The sequence below is a fragment of the Nerophis ophidion genome, linkage group LG06 (genome assembly GCF_033978795.1).
Source record: "Nerophis ophidion isolate RoL-2023_Sa linkage group LG06, RoL_Noph_v1.0, whole genome shotgun sequence".
NCBI classification, from domain to species: Eukaryota; Metazoa; Chordata; class Actinopteri; order Syngnathiformes; family Syngnathidae; genus Nerophis; species Nerophis ophidion.
The window spans coordinates 43,500,015-43,517,823 of record NC_084616.1 but is presented as its reverse complement, the minus strand read 5'-3'; the positions used below and the strand labels follow the sequence as shown (position 1 = coordinate 43,517,823).

Here is a 17,809-nt window from a genome sequence, read left to right as displayed (position 1 = left end):
AGTCCATAGTGGGGCCAGCAGGGGATCATCTTGAGTGGAGACAAGTCGGCAGTGCAGGGAGACGTCCCCAACTGATGCAGAGATGAGTGGTCCACCCCGTGTCCCGACTTGAACAGCTAACGCTTCCTCTGTGGTCCACTAATCTATGCTCCCTCTCTCCACAAAGGAGAGGGAGGCAGAGCAGAAAAGAGACGGCAGATCAACTGGTCTGAAAGGGGGGTGTATTTAAAAAGCTAGCGTAAACAAATGAGTTTTAAGATGGGACTTAAATGCTGAGGTAGCATCTCTAACTGTTACCAGGAGGGCATCCCAGAGTACTGAGGCCCGAATACAAAACGTTCTACAGCCTGCAGACTTTTTTTGGGCTCTGGAAATCACTATTAAGCCAGAGTTCTTTGAACACAGATTTCTTGCTGGGACATATGGTACAATACGATCAGCAAGATAGGATGGAGATAGACGGTGTAGTATTTTATACATAAGTAGTAAAACCTTAAAGTCACCTCTGTGACGATGTGTCACTTCATTTCTGATAGTTTTTCGTGTTTTTGTATTTACTTCCTGTTCAGTGCTCTTATTTTGTTGTATTTCCTGTCTTTATTCACGGAGCACTGTTTTTCTCTTTTCGTTGATTGGCAGCGGTTCACACCTGCTGTCAATCACACTAGTGTCTATGTTTCACTCGAGCACTCCTCAGTGCTCGATGATAATATTATGTTGAGAATGTTTATCTGCACGACTGCTTTATGTTTGCTTTTGTTATTTTTGTATGTGTATTAAATTCCTCTTACCTTCACTCAACTCTCCTGGATTCTTGCATACTCGAGGACACACAACTGCAGCCATGCGACATCCCAAAAACCTCTTAAGTCCGCAGGAAGCCAGTGCAGGTGAGCCAGTGTAGGCCTAATATGATCAAACTTTCTTGTTCTTGTCAAAAGTCTAGCCGCCGCATTTTGTACCAAGTTTCGACCTTTACGTGGTTTGTTCACTACACGTCTTAAAATAATGCCTGCAGCACTGTTATCTGTCAGTTAACTACCGGTATACAATTGTATTTTATTCTTCAATGAATAGCTAATCTAGCACGATAAAATGTAAATGTAATGTTAGCACTGTAGCTTACGTGTGTTACAGTGTTGTATATGTATTATGACATATATTACTATGGACAAGAACACAGTTACAGTGTGTATGGAAAAAAAAGAGTGTACAGTGCACCATAGCGCTACCTGTCGGAAATACAGTAATTGTGCACAAACATAGTTCACAGACCTCTAGGATTGGATCAGGATAAGGCACTGGCTTTCTAAAACAGGTATTGTGGGTGCACATCCAATCAAGGATGATCATTCATCGGGTTTGGTTGCAGACAAAAATGGATGTTGGATGGTTTCAGCACTTTTCAGCAAGCCACCTTTTGCACAGCCCCTCACACTGACATCTGTTCTTGCCTGTTTGCATGTTTGCGGTCGAGTTTTGTGTGGTGCGTAACACAACATATGTAAAGCAGGTTGTAAATTACATTTCCACTTTATTATTGTCAGATGCTTCCGCTTTTATTTTCATTCCAGTATGCATGTTTAGGTCCAGTTATAATCCATGCTGAGGGATGCAAACAAATCCAAAAGTAAGCAGCTGGTTTCTTAGATCTGTTTTATTATTATCATTATTATATAACTATCTCTGCATTATATTGGACTAAATATGTTTCCAAATGTTTGGATGAAACCTTGGCAGGAAATTTGGCTAAATGATCATGAATACACAACAAGACTGTAACCCACAATATAAACTTGAGGACCCAATAAAATAATTTTGAGTGCTCCTTCGTTCTCTCTCTCTCTCTCTCTCTCTCTCTCTCTCTCTCTCTCTCTCTCTCTCTCTACTACACCATATTATTTGGAGCACAGTTAATTTACCCAGCACAAATAAAGATACAACATACAGTTCAAATGGTCAGCAGTTTAGTATTTGAAGATAAATAAGTATATATTGCTTGCTCTGTGTTTGTCAGTGGGCTACTTGTAAAAGTGAACAAGGCAGACACAGTAGTAAGACCTAGTGGAGGAAGGGTTTGATTACCGTTCGGTGAGAGAGGAATTCTGCACCCGGAGGCGAAAGAGAACGTAGCCCCTCCCCTTTCCTGTATGTTACTTTTGTCCTCTGTGGGTAGGCTCGAAACTTGGAGCTCAAAACTCTCGTACCGCAGTCTGTTGAGGCCTTAGGCTACACATTTTTTTCCCAGCCTCTGAGTAAGATTCCATCTTGACTGTGACTTATTAATAATGCCCTCCAGTAAATCAACACGCATTGCACATACAAGCCTCTGCTGGTGTCCTACCATGGTTTTCTAAATCTTTTGCACTCTTCGGGCTTATTCATAATCAAATGAAAATGTGCATTTCTAATTGTTACACATTATTTGGGAAAAAAGACACGCCAAGCCTGTATAAAAGTGCCTACTTACATGCTGTAGACATCACATGACCACCATTTTTAGTCAATGCAGAACCATTGCTCTAGTCAGCTATCCCAACGTTGAACTTGCAGACTAGAACATGTCCCATGTCGCTCAATTCGAATAAATCAGCAGTTCTACAGTATACACAGCTGAACGTTAATGGGAGTAGCGCAGTGCATCCAGAAAGTATTCACAGCGCTTATCTTTATCCACAATTTGTTGTTACCGCCCTATTCCAAAATGGGATGGTTAAAATGTATTGATTTAAATTTTGCAAATTTAATCAGATAAAAATAAATCACATGTACATAAGTATTTACAGCCTTTGCTCAATACTTTGTTGATACACCTTTGGCAGCAATTAGAGCCTAAAGTCTTTTTGAATACGATGCCACAAGCTTGGCACGCCTAGCTTTCCAAAAATTCGCCCATTCCTCTCAAGCTCCCATCAGGCTGGATGGGAAGAGTTGTTTTTCATCCAGGATGTCTGTGCATATTGCTGCATTCATCTTGGTCTAGTCAGGGGGGTGACCAAGAACTTGATGGTCACTCTGTCAGAGTTACAGCATTCCTCTGTGGAGAGAGAAGAACTTTCCAGAAGGACAACCATCTCTGCAACTATCCACCAATAAGGCTGATATATTATAGTGGCCAGACAGAAGCTATTTCTTCATAAACGTTTTCCAAAATGCACCTGAAAGATTCTCAGACCATGAGAAACACATTTATCTGGTCTGATAAGACAAAGATTGAACTCTCTGCAGACAAAGATTGAACTCTCTGCTGTGAACCAGGCCAATACCGGCCCTATAGTGAAGCATGGTGGTGGCAGCATCATGTTGTGGGGATGTTTTGTCCAGTGACAGGAACTGGGAGACTGGTCAGGATAGAGAGCAAGATGAATGCAGCAATGTGCAGAGACATCCTGGATGAAAACCAACGCTACCCATCCAGCCTAAAGGAGCTTGAGTGATGCTGCAAAGAGAAATGGGCAAAAGAGCCCAAAGAAAGGTGTGTCAAGATTGAGACATTGTATTCAAAAAGACTTGAGGCACTAATTGCTGCCAAAGGTGCGTCAACAAAGTATTGAGCAACGGCTGTGAGTACTCACGTGCGTGTGATTTTTTTTCTTTTTTATACAAACGTACATTAGCATTTATAAAGACAAACAAACAAACTTTTCACATTGTTGTTATGGGGTATTTATTTTCTGTATGATTTTGAGAACAAAGATTAATTATTTAGTTTTGGAATCAGGCTTTGACAACAAAATGTGGAAAAGGGAGCGCTGTGAATACTTTCCGGATGCACTGCATGTGTAACCCCTTACATGTGATCACATTTATCTTGCAAACAGAGCAATATTTTGTAAAAAATAATATAATTTACATTTTCTTTATTGTTAGTTCTGTGTAAAAAAAAAAAGGTCATCAGAGAACACAGCTACTGTATATATAAGTTTGCCTTATTGTTATTTATTTTAAACATTGCGCCCTACTCCAGTATTTTCCCTCACTACTTCGCACAGGCTGTTATTCACCATTTACTGTACGTAGAAATGTCATCCTTTGTACATCGATATACTGTCTCTCAGCGTCTCAGAGTAGTCCACAATATGGTAGTAGGCATGAATGCAAAGAAAGAGTCTGAAGTAACCTTGCATAAGGTCACAGGATATTTTCAGGGTGAAGGTAATCCTTTTGCCGCTCAGATGAGAAGGGGGGGAAACAAGAGGATAGCCTCCAGGGATCTGTGTCGAATTTGCTGGAGTTCTTAAAACCACTCAACCTGACGGAACTTGCTCCAAGAGTTATTATGCTCAGGAATGTCGGCAGTGTCAAACTCCAAAGTTCTTTCCTTGACTGTGAGTGTGCCTGTGAAGGCGAGTGTGCCAAACAGAGAATAATGGGTGTGAAGACCAGGGAAGGTTCCGCTCCTTAGAGAAAACAGTAGGATGTTAGGAGGAGTCCAACTGTCAGCCAGGCCCTGGGTTTCTGTGAGGACTCCTGTTTAGTCCACTCTGGGGGGAGCTGGAATGGAAAGACAATCAATTAAATCAGGACCTTATCTAAAGGGTTTACAATCTTTTTGGACATGAAAAGAAAGCAACGATGACATCACCTAAAATCACTTTAATGTCTCAATGCTTTGATGTCATCGCCCTCTGTGATTCATTTGTGTTGAGAAGTAAATCGTCATGTCAGCTCAGGTCTACATATCCCTGATGAACTAACATCAGCTTGCTAGAGACGTTATAACAGTAATATGTCCTTCAGTCTCTTTATGACCACCGAATGTGGGAACATTTGATCATCTCAATTGTTGACCTCAACTTTTCAGAGAAGCTCCAACAGTTGATTTTGAATGTGCTGTTTTTTTATGAACAACAAATTTCCTTCCTCATGGACATGACACGGCCTCTGACTGGATAGATGAACTTAACAAGCATGTGCCCAGAACTTTGCAGAATACAAAAAACAGACTTGACCACACGTCTTAAAATAAAGCCACCATCTACAAACTACCGGTAATTCCAAGGATATAACGGTAATATGCTGACAGTAATGCCGTGGTATGTGACGGTATCCAACGAGTACTTAGAGTTCTCCCGTCAGTGGAGTTTTTTTCTGGAACCATTTACTAGGTCTGATCTGCCAATCAATCAATGTTTATTTATATAGCCCTAAATCACAAGTGTTTCAAAGGGCTGCACAAGCCACGACATCTTCGGTTCAGATCCCACTACCTGACTCTCGCCACATCCTTGTCGTTTGCTGAGCTCCACACAAGGATCAATAGGATATGTATTACAGATGGTGGGGCCTTGTAAAAAAAACAAATTGTATGTGATTGGGTAAACCACTTGTCCGTTTTCCTGAATGACGTGCTACTTAAACCACTCACATCAAACTTAACTCGTGACGCTGATGAGAGCGACGCTTGGAAATCCAAAACAGAACAGCCGAAATATTGGCTAACGACAGAACGAAAAGTTAGAGAACATTTGATCTATGAAAATAACGTCCTAGGAGGATTTCGTTCTCGTTTCCTCCTCCCAGTTGCATGCCTGTTACCCCCAATAATCCAGCCTCACAGATCTGATCCTCTACCAGAGCAATCAGCGGAGAGACAATTATAATGACTGGGCTCTGCACTCGTTCCATTTCATTCACCACCAGTGGAGGAATTTGGTAAATCAAACTTTTGTCAAACCCCAGCCAAAACATCCTCGCCACCAATAAATGCCTTCAGAGCCGTTCTCTGTTCATCTTTCAAACAATTAATATATGATAGATTCGACAAAACAGTTGCAATGGCAGAGTCAATGTCAACACACGACTCCTCGCCGCATGGCGCCATTGTTGTTTGAATCAAACAGTCACTTCGGCGTTATGTCACATCTATGAAACCCCGCCCAGCGATCCTGATAAGTTCATTATTTTTTGCTATCTTGAAGAAGTCTGCAATGCCCTGGATCCCATATCCTTGTGTGGAGCTCAGCAAACTACAAGGATGTGGCGAGAGTCAGGTTAGGTCTGATGTGGGAAGTGAACCACATCTCCCATAATCCCTTGCATAGCGCGGGCAAGCAGCTCGGAAACTCCTGCCAAGTTTTTCTTTTAAAGTTGGGTACGTTTTTCGTTGTTTTTAATCTTTGGGTCATTTGTTGTCTATTTTATTTTAAGCTGCTGTAGACCAGTGGTTCTCAACCTTTTTTCAGTGATGTACCCCCTGTTAACCTTTTTTTTAATTTAAGTACCCCCTAGTCAGAGCAAAGCATTTTTGGTTGAAAAAAATAGATAAAGAAGTAAAATACAGCACTATGTCATCAGTTTCTGATTTATTAAATTGTATAACAGTGCAAAATATTGCTCATTTGTAGTGTTTTTTCTTGAACTATTTCGAAAAAAAGATATTAAAAAATTACTAAAAACTTGTTGAAAAATAAACAACTGATTCAATTATAATTAAAGGTTTCTACACATAGAAGTAATTATCAACTTAAAGTGCCCTCTTTAGGGATTGTAATAGAGATCCATCTGGATTCATAAACTTAATTCTCTACATTTCTTCACAAAAAAATTGCTCTTTAACATCCATATTTATGGAACATGTCCACAGAAAATCTAGCTGTCACACTGAATATTGCAATGTTGTATTTTTTTTCAGTTTATGAACTTACATTCATATTTTGTTGAAGTATTATTCAATAAATATATTTATAATGGATTTTTTACTTGTTGCTATTTTTAGAATATTTTTTGAAAAATCCAACGTATCCCTTTGCATACCTTCAAGTACTCCCAGGGGTATGCGTACCCCCATTTGAGAACCACTGCTGTAGACAGTCACCCAACAAAATGTTTCAGTGTTTTTTTACAGTGACTATCTGTTTAAACTAGAAGTATCGTTGCATACAATCGGGGAGAAAACATGTTGTTGCAGTCTCTCGTCGGTCCGAGACAAGCAGTTATTTCCTTTTTGGTGTAACTCCTACTGTGGAGGCACGGATGTGCAGAAAAAGTACAAAGGTTTGCAGACACCGCACAGCCGAGACGTCTACAGCGAGCGGGGGAATACGAGTAATATGAGAAACCACATGATAAACCATGACACGGAAAATATCCTTGGTGCGAAACCAAGAAGCCATTGAGGCCAAACATTAATTTGTGAGGTATTTACATTATTAAAAGTCAAATTGTCGGTAAAGACCCTGAAAATCAGCATTCTTCTAACTAATACAAAAATGTCCACCGCAGAGAACACTGCCTTTCGGAAAGTTAAAAGTTGAAAGGCTCTAAAATGAACACTGTGGCTTTACACGTGTTACACTGGATGTTTACATCATCACTTTAAAGACACCTAGTTGACAGTTTTTTTGTTGGAAATGTAGGTCTAAGTCAGACCTACACAGAGGTTTTTGTTTCATGTTTTTTTTGTTACTTGTTACTGGATGTTCTGCCCCCATTTTGCACTTAAGTAATAAATATGATTAAAACATTTGAGCATTAACTTAGTGTTCTCTTACAGTATTGATTGATTGATTGAAACTTGTATCAGTAGGTTGCACAGTACAGTACATATTCCGTACGATTGACCACTAAATGGTAACACCCGAATAGGTTTTTCAACTTGTTTAAGTCTGGGTCCACGTTAATCAATTCATGGTAAAAGTGTAAGAGTGTTTATCATTACCATTTTTCACACCATGGAATTTTTACCAAGTCTTTATTTTTTTTGGATACCACAATAATATCTTACCGTGGCCCTAATACCAAGACACTATTTTTCTGTGACATTTTGACATTGTTACATCCTGTGGCAATTGTTGGTTTGATCCCAGGATGCAGAAAAACTTAGCAAAAGTGTAAGCAGGAGGTATTTGGTTAAGCTACTAGTAGGTTTTTAGATACCATTCAGAGGAAAAGTACCATGGGTCGAGCAGGAACCCAGAAAGCAACAGAACATTTGGATATGCAGAAGACAAACCAGCCCTTAAAGAGGGAGCAAGGTGGAACCAAATAGAACTAATTAACAAGGTGGAAGACATGTTTTGGTTGGGGCAAGGAACAGAAAGTAAATGTGCTGCAAAACAAAGGCCAAATAGGAAATGATACCACAAGAAAATAAAGAACAAAGTCCGAACTGGGATCATAACATCTTGGGGTAATTCATTCTTATTTTGTTATTTCAGCTCCGCAGACCTCAGCACTCACATTGCAGTTTCCTCATCCAATGGTTCATAATAGCATAATTATTTATTTTTCGATAAAAAAAAACCAAACTTATTACTAGAGTCAGTTCTTTTAAAAAAATAACTTTTTCTGCAAAAGGATCTAAGGCAAGATTAAGACGCAGGATGTATGTACTGGTGTAAAATTGTGATCATAATCTGTGATGGTTTACATAACAGAGCGCTCATTGAATGCTCAATATGGTTTATTTCTTTGGCATTTACAGTTGCAGGGAACATATTTCAGTATTTACTCGCAAATGTTAATGTGTTGTTTTGGCACTAGGACAGTGGTTCTTAACCTGGGTTCGATGGAAATCTAAGGCTTCGGTGAGTCAGCCTCAGAGGTTTGGCATAGCCTCCGCCACGGAAGTATTGACAAATCCGAATTATCGTGTAAATAAAAAGTTCTCCCTGTCGGCGTATTATGGATACCCCCAAACAATGTTCCCTCTAATTTTCCATCTGATTTGCAGGTTTTTTGATTGATTGATTGAAACTTTTACTAGCAGATTGCAAAGGAAGAGAATACACTATATGAAACAGTACAGTTTACACAGTACAGTACATATTCTGTACAATTGACCACTAAATGGTAACACCGGAATAGGTTTTTCAGCTTGTTTAATCAATTCATGGTAATGTGTGTAAGGTGTGTAATCTGTTGTGAAATCATGCGCTGTGTTGGTTTTGTTCTGTGAACAAGGTGATGTTCATGCACGGTTCATTTTGTGCACCAATAAAAAAACATATTTTTTTCTTGAATTTGAAAAACATATATATATATATATATATATATATATATATATATATATATATATATATATATATATATATATATATACATATATATATATATATATATATATAGATATATATATACATATATATCTATATATATATATATATATATATATAGATATATATATACATATATATCTATATATATATATATATATATATATATACATATCTTTTTCACTAAAGAAGGGTCGGGTAAATGCGCATATGAAACTGGTGGGGTTCGGTACCTCCAACAAGGTTAAGAACCACTGCACTATGATGACCTTTTTTGTCTCAAAACAATAGTGAAGAAGACCGACTGGCAAGGTTTTAGTACACATGTGCAGTTATTGAAGCTTCAATACACTGTTATGAAAGAACTCCTGTAAGAATCAAATCAAATCCAAAGCACTAAACAGGCTCCGGCCTGTCTCGTCAGTCTGAAACTTCAATTTGTATCAACAAAACACATGATTTGTAGGGCGAATAATGACTATCAAGTATTTATAAACTCCATCATGATGATTAATACTAAAGACTGAAACCCAAGGCATATTTTCAGACAGACTTAATGGGGCATGTTTGCAACTTGAACTTTGGAAATGTCTGTATTTTTCACAATTACAAGGAAAGTGGAATAAAAAAAACAATGATGTCCAAAATAAAATGATTGGTGCATACGGCAGTGACTCACCCTATCTCGCCAATTGGTAAGCTGAAGCAACATACAATTAGCAATTCTGTTGTTGTTATAATATAATATATGTATATATATATATATATATATATATATATATATATATATATATATATACTATATATATATACATATATTATAAAATACATTATTTACAAGACGTAATTGACCCTGTTACACTTGTCCTTACTGTGGACGCTGAACCGCGGATGTTGTTGTGGCTTGTGCATCCCTTTGAGACACTTGTGATTTAGGGCTATATAAAGAAACATTGATTGATTGATTGATATATATACTATATTATATACATATTATATATATATATATATATATATATCTATATAAATGATATTATATACATATGCATATATATATATATATATATATTATATATATATAAATCATGTCATGTGGTACTGTGTGTAGAATTTTGAGGAAAAAATACATTCATTTAATTTTGGAATAAGGCTGTCACATCTGCGAATACTTTCCAGATGCACTGTAACACTAACTTTCCTAATCGGCATTATTAACATACAAAAAAAGCTAAAGCGTGTGCAAGTGTTACGTTCGTACGTAGTTACGTCATAACATTCTAGAATTTGTAAGAGGGCGAGATATAGCATAATGGGCCGTACAGGACATTACTAAGAATTACCTCTAACATACACTACTAAATTACTCTAATGGCAAACAAAATGAAAGTCATTCACTTACACACACACTATTAAAGGGGAACTGCACTTTCTTTGGAAATTACAATCATTATGAGAGGCATTCTAATTAGTAAATAATGGAGCCAATACAAAGCATGTAAAGCCCTTTAAAAAAACAACCAAAAAGCGCCAACAATACTACAGCTACATTTTGTGACTTCAATTTTAACCAAGTATTAGTGATATTGTTATTATGAGCGCTAACGCAGACAAACTATTTTTTTAGCTGCGCCATGATCACCGAGAGCTAACGACCTTGTCACTGCTATGTTGACATCATCGGCTGGTGATGCTGCTTTCTCTCCTCGGAGCCTGTGGAAGTTTATTCAAGATCACAAGTAATGCCTTTCACCTGTACAGTCGAAGGTTGAAGACGTAGTGAGACACACTGGTCAACTTTGGCATCCAATTTAGACCTGGCATTGGTGAGAAAAACGTTTGGTTTGCACTTCACTTTTTTTGACTGTGAGTCATTCTTCAAACTTTTTCCACAGAGGGCCGCGCACGGAAAAAATTAAGCATGTGGGAGCCATTTTGATATTTTTTTATTTTCAAACCATAACAAAATATATGGATTTTTTTATCCTTAGGGCTCCTGGGGAGCATAAAGGGTCTCATTCACTAAAATGTTTAAAAATAAGTCAATTTTTTTTTTTTTTTTTTTTTTTTTTTTTAATGCTTACAGTAAATCTCTTTATCAACTTTAGGTTGATATAAAGTAAAAACAAATAACGTTTTAAGCCTTTTCTGTCAAAAACAACTTTGTTTTTTATAGTAAAAACTGAAATATGCAGTATTTAGATAGATAGTACTTTATTGATTCCTTCAGGAGAGTTCCTTTATTTAGCAATTAAAGCCCTCAAAGATCAATAATGCAGGACACCATCCATCCATCCATTTTCTACCGCTTATTCCCTTTTGGGGTGGCAGGGGCGCTGGCGCCTATCTCAGCTACAATCGGGCGGAAGGCGGTGTACACCCTGGACAAGTCGCCACCTCATCGCAGGGCCAACACAGATAGACAGACAACATTCACACTCACATTCACACACTAGGGCCAATTTTAGTGTTGCCAATCAACCTATCCCCAGGTGCATGTCTTTGGAAGTGGGAGGAAGCCGGAGTACCCGGAGGGAACCCACGCATTCACGGGGAGAACATGCAAACTCCACACAGAAAGATCCCGAGCCTGGATTTGAACCCAAGACTGCAGGAACTTCGTATTGTGAGGCAGACGCACTAACCCCTCTGCCACTGTGAAGCCCTAATGCAGGACACCATTAATTTAATTATTTAATATTTTAGAGTAATCAAAGTGAAAATTTAAATGAACCTCTTTCAACCCATATTCAGTTGAAAGCACTACAAAGACAAAATATTTGATGTTCAAAATCATAAACTTAATTTTTTTTGCAAATAATAATTTCATGGCTGCAACACTTGCCAAAGAAGTTGGGAAAGGACATGGTCACCACTGTGTAACATCACCTTTTCTTTTAACAACACTCAATAAACGTTTGGGAACCGAGGAAACTAATTGTTGAAGCTTTGAAAGGGGAATTTTTTTCCATTCTTGTTTTATGTAGAGCTTCAGTCGTTCAACAGTCCGGGGTCTCCGCTGTCGTTTTTTACGTTTCATAATGCAGCACACAATTTCGATGGGAGACAGGTCTGGTCTGCAGGCGGGCAAGGAAAGTACCCCAAATCTCTTTTTACTAAGCCACGCTAATGTAACACTTGTCTTGCTGAAATAAGCAGGGGCGTCCATGATAACGTTGCCTTGGATGACAACATATGTTGTTCCAAAACCTGTATGGACCTTTCAGCATTAATGGTGCCTTCACAGATGTGTAAGTTATCCATGCCTTGGGCATTAATACACCCCCCATACCATCACAGATGCTGGCCTTTGAACTTTGTGCTTATAACAATCCGAATGGTTATTTTCCTCTTTGTTCTGGAGTACACCACGTCCTCTGTTTCCAAATATGATTTGAAATTTGGACTCGTCGGACCACAGAACACCTTTCCACTTTGCATCAGTCCATCTTAGGTGAGCTTCTGGCCCAGCCAAGCCGGCGGCGTTTCAGGATATTGTTGATAAATGGGTTTGGCTTTGCATAGTAGTTTTAACTTGCACTTACAGATGTAGCGACCAACTAACTGACAGTGGTTTTATGAAGTGTTCCTGAGCCCATGTGGTGATATCGTTTACACACTGATGTCGGTTTTTGATGCAGTACCGCCTGAGGGATCAAAAGTCCGTAATATCATCGCATACATGCAGTGATTTCTCCAGATTCTCTGAACTTTTTGATGATTTTACGGACCGTAGATGGTAAAGTCCCTAAATTCCTTGCAATAGCTCGTAGAGAAATGTTGTTCTAAAATTGTTCAACAATTTGCTTACAAAGTGGTGACCCTCACCCCATCCTTGTTTGTTAATGACTTAGCATCTCATGGAAGCTGCTTTTATACCCGCTTTTATACCCAATCATGGCACCCAACCGGCCCAATTAGCCTGCAACCCAACTGGCCCAATTAGCCTGCACACCTGTGGGATGTTCTTTATAAGTGTTTGATAAGCATTTCTCAACTTTATCACTATTTATTGATTTATTGCCACCTTTCCCAACTTCTTTGTCACGTGTTGCTGGCATCAAATTCTAAAGTTAATGATTATTTGCACAAACATTTTTTTTTATCAGTTTTAACTTCAAATATGTTGTCTTTGTAGCATATTCAACTGAATATGGGTTGAAAATAATTTGCAAATCAATATATTCCGTTTATATTTACATCAAACACAATTTCCCAACTAATATGGAAACCGGGTTTATACCATTTCTGGCTACTCTACCCCCCCTCTGCTCTGTAGTATGTGCCTAAGAACGTTTTAGTAATGTGTATGAGAGAATATTTTTTCAGTTCTTTATGTGAGAGTGTTTCAGTAGTGTGTAATGTAAGAGGTAATTCTCAATAACGTCACTGAAGGCCCCTCATAATGTATTGTGTAGAATACATTGGAAAGTTAGCACCCTCTAGGTATCAGTGTAAATGTTGCAAACAACTTCTTTAACCCTAAGCTACATACAGTATAATGCACATTCCTGCAAGGTTAAACTGATATGCCAAAATATGTCTCACTTCCCTTTTGGGTCTTTTCCCAATGCTGAGGTCTCCACATCATATTTCTATAAGTACCCTTCTGGACCACAGCTGGTATTTGTGTTGCAATAAATCCTGCGTGTTGATGCTCGTGCGCACTAAAACAACATTCCCTTATGAGTGCATCAAAGTGGAGCTCTGCTGTCAGACCTTACATAGATATTTGGTTAAGACATACTGTTCTTGAATACTTTGGGTATTCAGTGGATAAGTGTGAGGCTTTTATTTCGCCTTGTGTTTTTTGGAAATGATTTCAGTTTGGATTGCGAAGTTGTGGGTTCACAGATCATGCTGGTTGTTAAATAAGGTTGCTATGAAAGGTCTGTGAGTCACTTCCCGTGGTTGCATTCAACTAATCACGGCAGATGATTTAACACTGACAGGAGAAAGGAAAAGAAAACGGGTGTCTGACCTCTGCTGACAAAATTGATGACACTCTGGGTCCGCATCAAAGGAGGCGCAAACGCAGCGCTGAGTGTGTGTCTGCTCGCGCTCACTCTGATGTCCAACGACGGCACGTCGGAGCCGCTGAGCTCCTTGGTAGCTGGACATTCCGTAGGGCACCGTGCGTCTGGAGGTGTGCACAAACAAAAGTACAGTTAGGTCACGGTGCCAGGACAAACATTCTACAAACCCCGTTTCCATATGAGTTGGGAAATTGTGTTAGATGTAAATATAAACTGAATACAATTATTTGCAAATCCTTGTCAACCCATATTCAATTGAATGCACTACAAAAACAAGATAATTGATGTTCAAACTCATAAACGTAATTTTTTTCTTTGCAAATAATAATTAACTTCGAATTTCATGGCTGCAACACGTTCCAAAGTAGTTGGGAAAGGACATGTTCACCACTGTGTTACATCGCCTTTTCTTTTAACAACACTCAATAAATGTTTGGGAACTAAGGAAACTAATTGTTGAAGCTTTGAAAGTGGAATTTTTTCCAATTCTGGGGCGGTATAGCTCGGTTGGTAGAGTGGCCGTGCCAGCAACTTGAGGGTTGCAGGTTCGATTCCCGCTTCCGCCATCCTAGTCACTGCCGTTGTGTCCTTGGGCAAGACACTTTACCCACGTGCTCCAGTGCCACCCACACTGGTTTAAATGTAACTTAGATATTGGGTTTCACTATGTAAAGCGCTTTGAGTCATTAGAGAAAAGCGCTATATAAATATAATTCACTTCACTTCACTTATGTAGAGATTCAGTCGTTCAAACAGTCCGGAGTCACCGCTGTCGTATTTTATGCTTCCTAATGAGCCACACATTTTCGATGGGAGACAGCTCTGGACTGAAGGCGGGCCAGGAACGTACCTGCACTTTTTTTTGCGAAGCCACGCAGTTGTAGCACTTGTCTTGCTGAAATAAGCAGGGGCGTCCATGATAATGTTGCTTGGATGACAACATGTGTTGCTCCAAAACCTGTATGGACCTTTCAGCATTAATGGTGCCTTCACAGATGTGTAAGTTACCCATTACTTGGGCACTAATGCACCCCCATACCATCACAGATGCTGGCTTTTGAACTTTGCGCTTATAACAATCCGAATGGTTATTTTCCTCTTTATTCTGGAGTACACCACGTCCTATGTTTCCAAATATAATTTGAAATGTGGACTCGTCAGACCACGGAACACCTTTCCATTTTGCATCAGTCCATCTTAGGTGAGCTCGGGCCCAGCCAAGCCGGCGGCGTTTCAGGATATTGTTGATAAATTGGTTGGCTTTGCATAGTAGAGTTTAAACTTGCACTTACAGATGTAGCGACCAACTGTAGTTACTGACAGTGGTTTTATGAAGTGTTCTTGAGCCCATGTGGTGATATCGTTTACACACTGATGTCGGTTTTTTATGCAGTACCGCCTGAGGGATCAAAAGTCCGTAATATCATCGCTTAGGTGCAGAGATTTCTCCAGATTCTCTGAACTTTTGATGATTTTACGGACCACAGATGGTAAAATCCCTAAATTCCTTGCAATAGCTCGTTGAGAAATGTTGTTCTAAAATTGTTCGACAATTTGCTTACAAAGTGGTGACCCTCACCCCATCCTTGTTTGTGGATGACTTAGCATCTCATGGAAGCTGCTTTTATACCCAATCATGGCACCCAACTGTTCCCAATTAGCCTGCACACCTGTGGGATGTTCTATATAAGTGTTTGATGAGCATTCCTCGACTTTATCAGTATTTATTGCCACCGTTCCCAACTTCTTTGTCACGTGTTGTTGGCATCAAATTCTAAAGTTAATGATTATTTGCAAAAAAAAAAAAAGTTTATCAGTTTGAACATCAAGTATGTTGTCTTTGTAGCATATTCAGTTGAATATGGATTGAAAATGATTTGCAAATCATTGTATTCCGTTTATATTTACATCTAACACAATTTCCCAACTCATATGGAAACGGGGTTTGTAACATGAGATGGATGAAGCACATGTGATAGAGACTGCATTACCTGTGCATCTGGCATGTGTCCATAAACGAGCGATTTGCGAACATGTGCTTTAAGTTAAGCGCCTGTTGGAATTCAGACTTGGGAAATCAATAGCAGGTGCCAAACTTATGTGAATATTAAGCTGAATTACAGTTTGTAAATTCAGACTCAATGTTAATTGCTATTTGATTGCTGCAACTTGAACTGGTAAGGGTAGGTTCCTTTTTTAAATGTGTTAGGCTATTTAATGTGTGCTCGCATACTGTCTTCATCATTTGGGAACATACTTGCCAACCTTGAGACCTTCGATTTTGGGGGGTGAGGGGCGTGGTCGGGGGTAGGGTGGGGGCGTGGTCATGTGGTGGGGGCGTGGCTAGGGCGTGGTTAAGAGGGGGGGTTATATTTACAGCTGTTGTGTGCGCAGTTGTGCACTGCACTCTCTAAAAGCAGTAGATGTTATTGTCACATATGCATGATTGATTGAAACTTTTATTAGTAGATTGCACAGTACAGTACATATTCCGTACAATTGACCACTAAATGTTACCACCGCAATAAGTTTTTTAACTTGTTTAAGCCGGGGTCCACATTAATCAATTCATGGTACAAATATATACTATCAGCATAATACAGTCATCACACAAATTAATCCTCATAGTATATAAATTGAATTATTTACAATCCGGGGGGTGGGATGGGGAGTTTTGGTTGATATAAACAATTGCATCAAAAGAGAAATGGACATTGAAACAGTGTAGGTCTGACTTACTAGGATATGTACAGCGAGCAGAGAACACGGCGAGTTCAGATGGCATACGAACAAGTATATACATTAGAAATACATTCGATTATTTACATTAGGTTATTTATAATCCGGGGAGATGGGATGTGGATGTAGAAGGATTAGTAAAGGGTTGAAGTTGCCTGAGGGTGTTGTGGTGCATGTACAGTAGATGGCAGTATTGCCCTGTTTAAGAGTGTCACATGCTGTTTACGGCAGACATACTACCTTACGGTAGAGTGGTAGACGTAAACGTGACTTCTGTTGTTGTGTGTTGTTACTGCGCTGGGAGAACATTAATGAAACTGCCTAACAATAAACCCACATAAGAAACCAAGAACTCGCACTCGATCATTCTACAGTTATAACGTCATTGGGCAGACACGCTCTCAGACACGTCACTCAGGTCCTCATGGAGCTGGAGGGGGCGTGGCCTCCAGCTCGGCCTGAATTTCGGGAGATTTTTGGGAGAAAATTTGTCCCAAGAGGTTTTCAGGAAAGGCGCTGAATTTCGGGAGTCTGCCGGAAGATCCGGGAGGGTTGGCAAGTATGTTTGGGACTCATGGGTAGGAAAGAGAAGAAGCACGGTGGGATGGAAAGCCTGTTTTACTATTTCATAGCATCCATCACATTATGTACTGTTGTCTGAAACCATTTTTTCCCTTTTGATATACAGTGCAAAACTATAAATCAGCAGATTATTTTGTTTTGTGAACAATATCGAGATGTATAAATCCACAAGTAAAAAATTAAGAACTCAATTTTATATACCTATATATATATATATATATATATATATATATATATATATATATGTATATATATATATATATATATATATATATATATATATATATATATATATAGTATATATATACATATATACAGTATATATACTGTATATACAACCCCCCTTTCCATATGAGTTGGGAAATTGTGTTAGATGCAAATATAAACGGAATACAATGATTTGCAAATCATTTTCAACCCATATTCAGTTGAATATGCTACAAAGACAACATATTTGAT

At 38.9% G+C, this 17,809-nt stretch overlaps 1 protein-coding gene across 1 annotated transcript in view; it reads right to left on the bottom strand.

The window, feature by feature from the left end:
* Positions 1-1,514: 1,514 nt before the first annotated feature.
* edn3b (endothelin 3b) overlaps positions 1,515-17,809 on the bottom strand; it is a 74,511-nt gene continuing 58,216 nt past the window's right edge. Inside the window, exons 4-5 of the mRNA XM_061903851.1 lie at positions 13,975-14,133; positions 1,515-4,494 (exon numbers count right to left, since the gene is read on the bottom strand). Of these exons, the coding sequence (XP_061759835.1) occupies positions 4,440-4,494; positions 13,975-14,133 (214 nt within the window). The 3' untranslated portion in view covers positions 1,515-4,439. The remainder of the gene's footprint in view (positions 4,495-13,974; positions 14,134-17,809) is intronic.